This window comes from Amborella trichopoda, chromosome 5, assembly GCF_054954075.1.
Source record: "Amborella trichopoda isolate Santa Cruz 75 chromosome 5, AtrichopodaSantaCruz75HAP2 v2.0, whole genome shotgun sequence".
Classification (NCBI taxonomy): Eukaryota; Viridiplantae; Streptophyta; class Magnoliopsida; order Amborellales; family Amborellaceae; genus Amborella; species Amborella trichopoda.
Window position 1 is genome coordinate 33,459,513 of NC_142340.1, and position 11,682 is coordinate 33,471,194.

An 11,682-nucleotide genomic window follows, 5' to 3' on the forward strand; every position below is an offset into this window, starting at 1 on the left:
TGCAAGTAGCATAGAAACCATGCCCATGATACCCAAAACTGTTTCTACTTGAAGCGGGTGATTCAAGGGTTGATTAATAGGAGCGACATCACCGTCGGACCTAAAAATCAACCTCTTAAAGAACCTAATCAAAAGATGGGTATCTTCTCAAACCCTCTCCCCAAAAATACGGCTGCAGCGGCCGAAGAAACGGGAGCTCTGAGTAACTCAAAGGAGGATGTTATCAATCACATGATTGAAAACAGAGACAAAGAATATGATCCCAGCCAATTCATATTTGCTTGTGATCATCATCTCCAAGAAGTTGAAGAAGATCTTTTGAGTCTTCTTAGAGGAAACTCTTAGTCCTCGGACTCTGATGATCCTCCTAAGCGGGACCCGTATGACGAAGATGATGCCCTCGATATTGACATGATCAAAGCTGATGAAAAGGGATCATCTTTCAAACAGGGGGCCAACACCCCGAGGTCTTCCATTACTCTCGTTATGGCTGACCCTATTGAGCTCAAGGGTGGCGAAGCTGATTCCTTAACCAGAAGAGGTCGAGTGTTCAAACCCATCCAGTTGATGGCAGACACTCTTGATGAAAGAATGGGAGCTACTTCAACAGCCAAACCACCAACAAGAGCTGCGGATCATGAACCTAATAAAAGAACTCAAGGATCTGCAACCACCTATGATCTACCGACTCATCTCGAGAAGATCTAGGCTCAAATCTCCATCTTGGAGCTACTCGCCAACTCACCAGCACATAGAGCCCAGATAGAAAGCATTCTCGCTAAGCCACACATCCCGAGCAACACACAGGAGGATGAGTTGTGCGGTATGATCAACCAATTAATGGCACCAATGCCAATCATATTCACGGATGATGATATCCCGGCTAATGTCAATCGCTTTCACGTCAAGCCTCTTCATATCACTATTTTCATGAAACAATATAAGATAAGGAGAGTACTGGTTGATAATGGGACATCCCTGAATATATGCCCTATGAAAATGGTGAGGCAAATAGGCAAAAGCCCGGATAACTTCGAGCCGTGCCAACTAACTATCACCGCATACTATGGGACCAAGAGGCAAGCTGAAGGCATATTGCCTCTCATACTCAAGATCGGTCCTACTATCCAGGTGACAAAATTTTATTTCTTAGACATAAAAGCTTCATTCAACATGGTGCTAGGCAAACCATGGCAACATGAGAACCTCATGGTTGCCTCAACACTCCATCAATAACTCTCGCCGAAGATCGAATACCAGTCCTTGAAGCCTTAATCTTCCTCCTGGCAGTCATTTCTATATCATCAGTTGTTCCTTTAGCTGGAGTCATCCCTTTTACCAGTGAATCAAACACATTAGGGACATCCTAGTAATCCTTTGACAGTTTCCCACTGATCATATCTCTTTGGACCGCTAAACAAGACCTACGAAGAGCCTAAATCTCCTTCATAATCACCGAGAGAGGAATGTTTTCTATTCCCATATCTTCCACCAATTTTGCCATGACAGGAGCCTCCAGCTTTGCATAATCTTCCTTCAAAACGTGACCACTGGTCTTTGTGAGCGAGAATTTCAGCGATTGGTCGTCAACCTGAGTCTTCTCGACCGGAAAATCTAGCAAAATCGGCATCTCTAGGACAATCATTGATAGTGGTGTAGGCGAAAGTGAATCCATGCCATCATAGGGAACCAAAATAGGTACAACAAATTTCAGAACAGAATCAACCACCACCGAGGAAGGGACGAAATCCTGCTGCTCAAGCGAAACTTCGTCGTCATCCACCAATATTGTATCCATGGGATTGATAAGTAGAGGGTTGAACCTCGGTCGAGGCCCATTAGTCGTACGCGAACCACTAGTCATCGCTGCACGAGTAATGCGGGGAACCATTTTAAGTTATAGAGCCACCGCCACCACCACCAATACAAAGCTATAAACGAAAGAAGCACCACTGCTTCATACCTTTGCTCTGAAAAGGAGCAGCAATAAAAGGAACAAGGACGAAGAGTCCTTTAGCAGCAATCCTTGAGGGTGTAGTACGGAAAGGAAAGGAGGTCGCGTCTTTCTATCTTTGCACTCCATCGACTTCCACGCCGTCACACAGAGCAATCCGTCAGCCTCAAAGTACTCAGGAAAGCGCAAATTGGGACATGCAAAATTTGCTAGCAAATCCTCTCGTGGAGATTTTCAAGCCAAAACATTAGGTGGACCCACAGGACTACAAAAAATGGATGAGGACCGTGCTTCACCAACATAACCGTTCTCAACTTATTAATCGGACCCAAAAGGGAGGCAGCCTATCGAATGGCATGACGTGAAAAACCCTCTGTCCACTCCGAGAAACGCCCCACTTCAACCCAATGTTTAGAAACCTTCGGTTTTGCCAGATTTTTGAATTTCCTCTTCTTTCGGCTCGATTTACAGCTCATAAGGTTAATAGTGGGACAATAATCCAGCGAAGCATGGATAATTCCGGCATTGAATTCTAGTGAAAAAGAGTCCTTTGCAAACCATTGAGCAGGTTCAAGATCATTCTCATCAGTAATCGAAATCAAGAAAAAACAATCAGAAAGACAAAGGGAAACACTCTTAGGGAGCCGCATGCCATGGCCCATCCCAACCTTAACACGAACAAACTTACAGACTGCGTTCAGAAAGGAATCCCAGTCCATGTCCAAATACACACCAAAGTGCCCCACAACCCCTTTTGATGACAGATAAATTCCACCCTGACATAAACAGACCCACCAACTTCTGCCTAAACCTCTCCATTGGAATGTAGGACGAGTGATCCGAAGCTTTCCAAGGATCTAAGGATAACATACTGCCTCTCACCCTGCAAAATCTGTTATTCAAAGCCCGCTCTACATCTTCTTCAGAACATAATTTAAAAACAATCTTGTTTGAACTAATTATCTTCACATCCGGTAAGTAAGACAAACGCCATCATCTCTGAGCCCAATCTGAAAGCCCAAAAAGATCAGAGATTGGTGGTGAAAAAGAATCAGAGACCAAAAACTTTGTATTGATATTTAACTGACACCAAGAATCCCAATCCACAACCAACACCGGAGATGAAAACAAAGAAACTATGCTTCAACCTACCTCTTTTACTTGGGTTTGGGACGGGTCAAGAGAAAGCTTAAGGTCCTCAACTTTGTTAGACCAATTTAGATATAATATTATGACCCTAATTAGAGAAACTACTTTTCAAGGAATTATTGGTCTGACTTTGATGATTGATAGAGTGAATTTTTTTTTTAGTTTAGGGGGTGGGGTAGAGATCATGTCCGCCCATGAGCTAATGGAATAGGGTTGGCCCAATTTGGGCTGATCGGAGGGTCACAACTGCATTTCGTATTTCAATTTTAAGATTTTTTTTTTCTATTAATCCAAATCGCATGAAATTTGGGACATTCACTGTTCTCATAAAGGCACACATAATAGAAATATAAAAAAAATCATTCAAAAAAAATAAATTAACCAAAATACTATGAAAATTTTAGGGGTGTTTTAGTTTATTTATTTTTTGTGAATTATCTTTTTGATATTTTTATTAAATTATGCTATATTTTCAAAATATACGCTCCAAGAGTGATTTAAATTTGCAAAAAAAACTAAAACTCAAATACGAAATACATTTTTGACCATTAGATCAACCCAAATTCAATCTGGGTAATTGAGCATTTAATGTAGCTGTCAGATGGTGAGCTGACCTCATATTCTTATATATATATATATATATATATATATATGAGAAATGATCCTATAGGACCCTCCCCCACCCATATGTGTAGGTCCCCAAAGGATTACCGTTAAATTTGACACAGATCTATAGAAAAATCAAGTCTCACCTCTTTGTGATAATTTTTTTAGAGATACGTGTCAAATTTAATGGTGATCATTGAAGTCCTGTACACATGGGTAATGAAAGGTCTTATAAGATCATTATTGGTACGGATCTCTAAAAAAATCAAGTGTCACACTCATGTGATGACTTTTTTAAATATTCATCTCAAATTTGAGGTCCTACACACATGATTGTAGAAGGTCGTACATGATCATTTTATATATATATATTTTGGCCATTATGGGTGATCGGAAACTAAGTCGCCGCTAATGCCTTTATACCGTCCATTTAAATGGACGGTGATACCCAATAAGAAAAGCCATCTTCGTACGTTAACAGAACTCCCGTAAATTGATAAATAAAAATTGCGGTAAAGTTTCGTCCATAGCCTCTCTCTCTCCGAAACGAAAGAGAATCCATCGCCCCGAAATTTTCATTTCAAATCTGTCCCTTACTCTCGAAAACCAGGCGTCCCCCTCTTTTGCTCTCTGAACTCAGAGCACCACTCTCTCTCACTCTCTGGAACTCGGAGAGGCCCTCTCTCTCACACTCTTTATGTCAGACCAGGTCCTCTCTCTCGCTCTCTGGAACTCAGACGGACCCTATCTCTTGCTCAATCGAACTCAGATCAGTCCGGCCCTCTCGTTCACTCAATCGAGCTCAGATCAGGTACGCTATCTCTCTATCTCATTTTTTAGGGCATATTTATGAATCTCTCTCTATCTCATTTTTTTAGGGCATGTTTTTACAGTTCCTCTATCTGTTTCTACCTTGATTAATTTTTGAGCACGTTTTTACAGTTTCTCTATCTCTATCTACCTCGAAATATTTTAGGGCATGCTTTTATAGTTTTTTTTTCTCTCTACCTTGAAATATTTTAGGGCATATGTTTTTAGTTTGATTCTACATTTTTTTTAGGTATAAGGTTGCAAGTATTTGGATATTTTTTCTGGTATATGTTTTGCAATGTACACATGCTCGTTTTTTCATTTATTTTATTGTTTTTTCTGGTATTAATAAGATATTTTCACCTTGGAATATATGAGATTAAGCAGGTCTTACTGTGGAAACATTTTTCTGGTTTACTGTTGATTTGGAAACATATTACAAAACTAGAACTCAGATTGCTGTGGAAACATTTTATTGGTTTTACTGTGGATTTGGAAACATATTACAAAAACATAAAAACGCAGATCACGGTGGAAACATATTACTGGTTTTAATTTGGAAACATATTACTGGTTTTACTATGGATTTTCTGTTACTTTTATTTGTGATCTCCATTCTAATGGAGATGCTATTGTTCGAGACAAAGGCACTAAGATTGAACTAAACATTATTGACTTTAATTAATTACCAAAACCCAAGGCAGTAACTTAAAAGTACGATTCAGTTTTGAACAATTCTGTATAGAGAACTTTTCATCTCCCTTTAGTATATGTCGGCAGCGCATGACTCAATTTGTTGCCCTTATCTTTTTATAAATATGCATAATTGCCTTGACGACATTTATTCTCCATTTGCGTATACTCTTCTCAAAGACATTTGTATTGCAATTTTATCCTTTATATACTCATTTCAAGGATATAATTGTATCTTTGAGATGAGTATATGCAAATGAATTTCTTTTTTGGCAAATGTCTCAAAGTAAGTGTTTTTTTTCATTGCTTGTATAAGTTGTGTTATTTTGAGATGTCTTCTTCGGGATCTAATAGGAATGGTGATCTTGGTTGGAAATACGGCTACAACCCAGATCCTAATGATAAGAATTGTATAAGATGCAAGTTTTGTGAGAAAGATACAAAAGGGACATCAACCGGTTCAAGAAAGATCTTGCTGATATCAGGGGGCATGTTGCCCCATGTAAAGGAATCCTGATGTTGTTAAAGAGGAAATAACCAATTTTTTGAGTATGATAAAAATGAAAAAAGATGAGAAATTTGTCTCCATAGCAGAGATTAGGTCTGTGATTCAGGTCAGTTATGATGATGATAATAGTGATGAGGATGGGGAAGGATGTCAAGAGGTAGAATAATTCTTTATTAGGGGAAATGGAAAGGGAGTTATACTTGCTTCTGGTTCTGGGAGTAAGAAGCCTCAGGTTAGAGGCCCTATAGATAGTTTTATGCCCCGGCCTGACCCTAAAGTTGCAAGAGAGAAAACAAAGAAGCGAACCACTATTGAAAATAGAATGAAGAAAGAAGAGAGAGATAGGGTTGCTTTTTTTTATTGCTACATGGTTATTGAGGCGAACATTCCTTTCAATATTGCTCGCCTAAGCAGCTTCTATGCTTTGGTAGAGGCAATTGGCCAATTTGGGCATGAGATGAAACCCTCAACCCCATATGAGCTTTCATAGACTCTTTTGAAAAAAGTGGTGAGTGTCACGAAGGATGTTGTAGAAGTTAAGGATGCATGGGCTCAGTATGGAGTTTCTATTATGATTGATGCTTGGAGTGATGAAGAGAAGAAGTCAAATGAATTTGTTGTGAATTGTCCTTTAGGGAATGTTTTTTGGAGGTCTATTGATGCATCTGATTATACCCATGATGTCCATTACATATTCTAAGTTATAGAGAAGGGAATCAAGGAGCTTGGGGAGCATCTTGTTGTACAAGTTGTCACAGACAATGTTGCTCCTAATGTTGCTATTGCTAATCTGTTGCGCATAGCTTATCCTAGAATCTTTTGGATACCATGTGCTGCACATTGTATAGACCTCATGCTTGAGGCACTTGGCGGTTTAACCGAGATATCAGGTGCAGTTAAGAAGGCAAAGTCAGTTACAAATTTCATTTATAGCCACCATCTCACCCTCAACATGATGCGTAGATTTCAAAGAAGAAAGAGATTGTGAGGCCTGGGGTCATGAGATTTGCGACCTGGTACTTATGCCTAGATAGCATACATTCGAGGGCGTGTAGTTGAGGCAGATGTTTACCTCGGATGACTGAAGAGTATGCAAGTGGTCCAAAGATCAGGTTGGGAAGAAGGTGAGAGATATTATCTTTTTTAAGGCTTTTTGACGAGGGGTGAATGGCACTCTTAAGGTATTTTTTTTTCTTATCAAAGTCTTTCGCATGGTTGATAGTGACAAGGCTTCTATAGGCTACATATATGAGGCTATGGAGAAATGCAAAAGAGAGACAAAATTTTGATGATGATGAGGACTGCTACAAGCCTGTTTGGGAGACTATTGATGAGAAGTGGGATATGCAGCTACATCGGTCATTGCGTGCAGCTGGTTATTATTTGAACCTAGTTTTTTTTGTTATGTTAACAAGGATATACACACAAATGAGACAATGATGATTGGATTTAATAAGTGTGTAGATGTGCTAGTCCTTAATCTTGATATCCAGGATATTATCTATGCTGATGAGTTGATAAATTACAAGTACTCATTAAAGTCTTTTGGGAGTCCAATGGCGATGAGGCAAAGGACCAAAATTGATCCAGGTAGTAATGATATTCTTAAGTTCATCAAGTTCAAGTAATTAAGGTTTATTTTTGTAATTCTTTTATTTATTTATGATTTTATTCTATATCTTTGCAGCCAATTGGTGGAGCCAACATGGGTGTAGCTCTCCAAATTTACAGAAGTTGGCCATTTGGATCTTAAACCTAACCACTTCCTCGTCCAGTTGTGAGCGAAATTGGAGTACTTTTGAAGGGGTAAGGGTAATTTATATAATTGTATTAGTAATACATGAATTATAGATTTTAATTATTTAACATTTGTATTAATTAGTTTCATTTGATTTTGTTAGATTTATACCAAGAAAAGGAACAGGCTTGAATCAAATAGGCTCAATGAATTAGTCTATGTCAAGTATAATCAATTCTTGAAGGACATGTTTGCTAAGAGAGATGAGAGAGACCTATCAGATAAAAAAGTATGGACAATGCTATGGAGGAACATGAAGGATATACATGGGACATGCTCATAGATGCTTCAGGGACATCAGGCGAGCTTCCTAAGGCCACTAGATCTTTTCCACAGAGGACGAGGGTGGAGGAAGAGGAGGAAGAAGAGGTAGATTCATAAGAGATGGAGGAGGACGCCCTATATGTCGAGGAGGGTGACGACTTTGATTCATATGATGTAAATGCGGTTGACCCTACTTTTTTTGATGATGAATGATGAATAATAATTAAACTTTGAACATTGATTGAAGATTCTTTTGAGTCTTCAAGTATTACTTTCATTTTTGTTTTTTACCTCTTGGTTGTGTATTATGAATAATGGATTTGTAGTTCCATTGGTTTTGTAATTGGTAACTTTGGTTTGGTAATTTTGTTAGTAAATTTTAAGTTTTAATTGAATATGGACCAACTTATGGTTATGATTACGGAGTGTGTGTTCATGTGTAATATACTTTTGAATTCTGATGTAACCTCAATACCTAATTCTTATATTTTATACAATATATATATTGTTAAATACTATAGAATCCTTTTTTGATTCAACTGGGCTGCCCAGGTTCTGGGCACCCGCCTAGGCGCTGGGTAGCTTGGACCCCCCAGGCTGCCTAAGACCCGCCTAGCGTTTTTTGAAACATTGTACCCTTTATAACTGTTAAACAATTAATTGTATCATAAGCCACACTCTTCCTTTATTAGCAAAACTGATAACTATTAATTGCTTATACAATCCATGTTCACCACGTATTGAACATGTATTTTGGAATCTATTTTATTCCATCTTTCTTTATCTCTCTTTTATCTTTTGGCATTGCTGTATAGGCATCTGCTAACATAGACTACAGCCCATATTGAACATGCCGGAATCCATTAAAACGACAGTTGAAAAACCATATATCAGATAATTTATTTCTATTGATAGGATTTATTTTCTGGGGCAAAGAAATTGATTACTTAGAGACAACTATGTCGTTTTCCTTAAATATCGATGATGGTAGCACCACCGCTATTTTGGAAGATTGTGGTGCCGATTCTATGGTGTAACATACTAGTAACTTGGATGGGGGACAAGATTTATTGTCTGTAGATGAAGAAGGAGCAGCACTCGCAAGAGGAGTGAGCCTGTAAGTGGATGATTGATTTACTCTTTTGAATTAGCACTCTATTGTTACTCTATGCATTAGTCTATTTGTTTTAAAAGATATATTTTGTAGGAAACTAACAAATCATATGTATCTTGTAGGGCTGTTGGGAATGTTCCAAGTGGTATGATGGGTTCCCGAAATAGCCCGGCCGAAAATGGAAGTGGTGTGAGATGGTTGATTCTAAAGTAACTTGCAAATTCATGTTAACTCTATGTAATAGTATATATATTTATTGAAGTTTATTAATTCAAAGAGCGGTTGCTGATTTTGTTGATTTCTCCTTCTTGTTGCAGGTCAAAAAGGAAGGTTGTGAAGGGCTAAAGAGCTTAAATTTATGCTACTTGTTTGGTGTAAATTGTTAATTCTTATTGCGCTTTATAGAATCGTGATACTTTTGCTGGTAAAGTAACTGTTGCTGGTTTTTGTTTGAAAGCAATATCAAATCCCATTGATTGAAGTTTTGAACAAAAATTTTTCTTGGATTAATTGCTTGATCATTGAAGACTTTGCTAATCCACTGTTAGAGAAAATCATGAACAACCAATTATTTAATTTTGAACTATTTGCTGTTGATTTAATAGCATCCTGAAACCAGAGCATTTTTGTTGATGATTGTACCATTGTAACCCACAATTTTCCTCTCTTTTGCCTTTTGTTGATGATTGTACCGTCGTATCTTAAAGTGGATGTGCTCAATTGTGGTTGTTTCTCATAGGATCAATATTATGCTTATTTTATTTATAGTGTGGATATCCTTCCACTTCTATTTGTGGGTTTTCCTGTGAATGAATTAGTATTGTACAATGAATAATGACATGAAGCCATGAACTTTTTGTATCTGATCTCTCCTTTGAAGGAATTAGTATTCCACACGCTTTGTTATGAGCCACACAGACGTTGCCAAGTATGTGGCTCCTATAGAGATTGTTTGGAACCAAGGACTACCTCAGAATGTCGACTTTTCATCATGAGATATCCCTTTGAGGAGCAAAGAGTGGCAAGACAGAGAGGAAGTTTCTTACTCAAAAGTCAGATATTACAATCTATTGAGATTAAAATTCTGATCCATGTCGGATCCTGAATGTACGAAGAAATGTTAACGATGGCTCACTAAAGCCTGAAATTTTACATTGTAATACATAACATCATTAGGAGTTTTATTTTACTGGTGTCGGAAGATTTTCACTTCTAAGTCAATTATTCATCTAGTAACTTCATTATTTATAGCTATTGAAGCGTTCTCCTTTATGTGATGTACTAAATATCCATGGGAGTAGATCCAGAGGGTCTTTTACATGAAGTATCCAAATTGATGCTTTGGATTTTGACTAGTTAGAGGAGTTTAATTCGTGTATGATATTCTCTACAAACGACATCCAAATGCCTGAATTTTCATATATTAAACATATTTGCTTTACAAGAACTGTGTACACGTTCATTAGCATTTTGGTATAATTATCAACTAGAACGAAAGCTTGATCCTTTTTATGCAAAGTTCAATTTCTTTTTTATTTTCTTTTTTTTCCCCTGGCGAATGCGTTCAATTTATTAGCATAATCAAAGATCTTCAAATTACAAGATTCCAGTATGCCTAAATTGGTTGTAAAGTTGGTGTTAAATATTGGAGTGGCTGCTAAAGATCTGTTAATGAGACATTCAACCGTCATGCTTCTATCATGGTTTAAACTTTTGGAGAGTAGAGCTATTATCCTCCGAAAGTGGAGAAAATCTTCACTATTACGGAGGTTACCTTTGGCACTTCTGTTTCCCTAGCTGTTTAAGATTAGAAGAAGAATGATTAAATATTCGGGATTTAAATCCAGTCTAATTTACCCGTCTCTACACCTGTGCGCAGCTTAGTTAAAGCTGATGAAATTCATAACATTGCAAGCTACAGAGAGAGAGAGATTCCACTGATGAAATTCATAACATTGCAAGCTAGAGAGAGAGAGAGAGAGAATTGAGATTCCGGTAACATATGCATCTAGTTGATTGCAAATAATCCAAAATTACAACATGAACGCGAAACTTTACTCCTTTTTATAGGGAGAAAAAAAGTATCAACATTAACCAAATTACTCATAAATAATATGCCTATAATTACATGCTTCATGGGTCAAGTTTCAGTTTAATCTGGCACTCCAAGACAAAGTTATAGGTAAAATACAAAAAAAGAGTAGGCTGCACACTATTCTCGTACACCCTCCTTACACCAAAGCACCATTAAAGGTGACTGTTTTACAGTTTCGAGCAGTGAATTTTAGGGATCATATTGCATTTGTCCCAAGTCGAATCATGCTCATATTTTGTGAGCGTGTTCTCGTCAAAACGAGCGTTTCGATATGTGGCACGCCTCATGACGATACCCGAGCAGGAAGAAAAGCTATAGAGAAATTGTTGATTTGTGAAGAAAGTTGCAGAAAAATCAACGGCGATACGCCTTGCTCAAGCGGCCAAATTATGTCGCTCGCGCATTGGATTGACATGAAACAAGTTCCATCACGTGCATAAGGTCAAGGGATCTGTCTGGTTTGAACTTCGTACATGATGAACAGTCGGATTTAGTACACAAGCGAGTCGAAGTGAATACAAATTCCAGTGCTAGAATTCTAGATTCCGGCCAAAAGTCCAAAGTTGTAAAATCTTCATTCGGACATGAAATCAAGCTACGTTTGTTGCCACGTGATCATGACAACATGCTTAGTGTGATACAATGAAAAAATCACAAAGAAACATCAAGAAACGAGCACATTATTGATCCT

The 11,682-nt window shown here is 37.9% G+C and overlaps 1 protein-coding gene and 1 long non-coding RNA gene across 4 annotated transcripts; both read left to right on the forward strand.

Moving 5' to 3' along the window:
* The first annotated feature begins 4,235 nt into the window (after positions 1-4,235).
* LOC105420525 (uncharacterized) lies at positions 4,236-10,085 on the forward strand. 2 transcript variants are annotated; one of them, XR_016055369.1, is made up of 4 exons: positions 4,236-4,520; positions 8,698-8,899; positions 9,019-9,105; positions 9,214-10,085. It is a non-coding gene; the product is annotated as an uncharacterized LOC105420525 (long non-coding RNA). The 2 variants fall into 2 exon arrangements; XR_016055370.1 differs by having other exon boundaries at positions 4,341-4,520; positions 8,774-8,899.
* Positions 6,625-8,177, forward strand: LOC148782058 (uncharacterized). Of its 2 annotated transcripts, XM_088866501.1 has the most exons (4): positions 6,625-6,844; positions 6,943-7,310; positions 7,408-7,526; positions 7,622-8,177. In XM_088866501.1, the coding sequence occupies exons 2-4, from the start codon at positions 7,157-7,159 to the stop codon at positions 7,799-7,801; spliced, it is 453 nt and encodes a 150-aa protein (XP_088722627.1). In that variant the 5' UTR covers positions 6,625-6,844; positions 6,943-7,156; the 3' UTR covers positions 7,802-8,177. The 2 variants fall into 2 exon arrangements, with proteins under 2 accessions (XP_088722627.1, XP_011622806.1); XM_011624504.3 differs by having other exon boundaries at positions 6,625-7,310.
* Positions 10,086-11,682: the final 1,597 nt, after the last annotated feature.

Coding starts and splice junctions, on each gene's coding strand:
- LOC148782058 (XM_011624504.3), top strand. CDS start 7,157: ATGATGATTGGATTTAATAAGTGTGTAGATGTGCTAGTCCTTAATCTT. Junction 7,311..7,407: donor AAGGACCAAAATTGATCCAG/GTAGTAATGATA, acceptor ATATCTTTGCAG/CCAATTGGTGGAGCCAACAT. Junction 7,527..7,621: donor ATTGGAGTACTTTTGAAGGG/GTAAGGGTAATT, acceptor TGATTTTGTTAG/ATTTATACCAAGAAAAGGAA.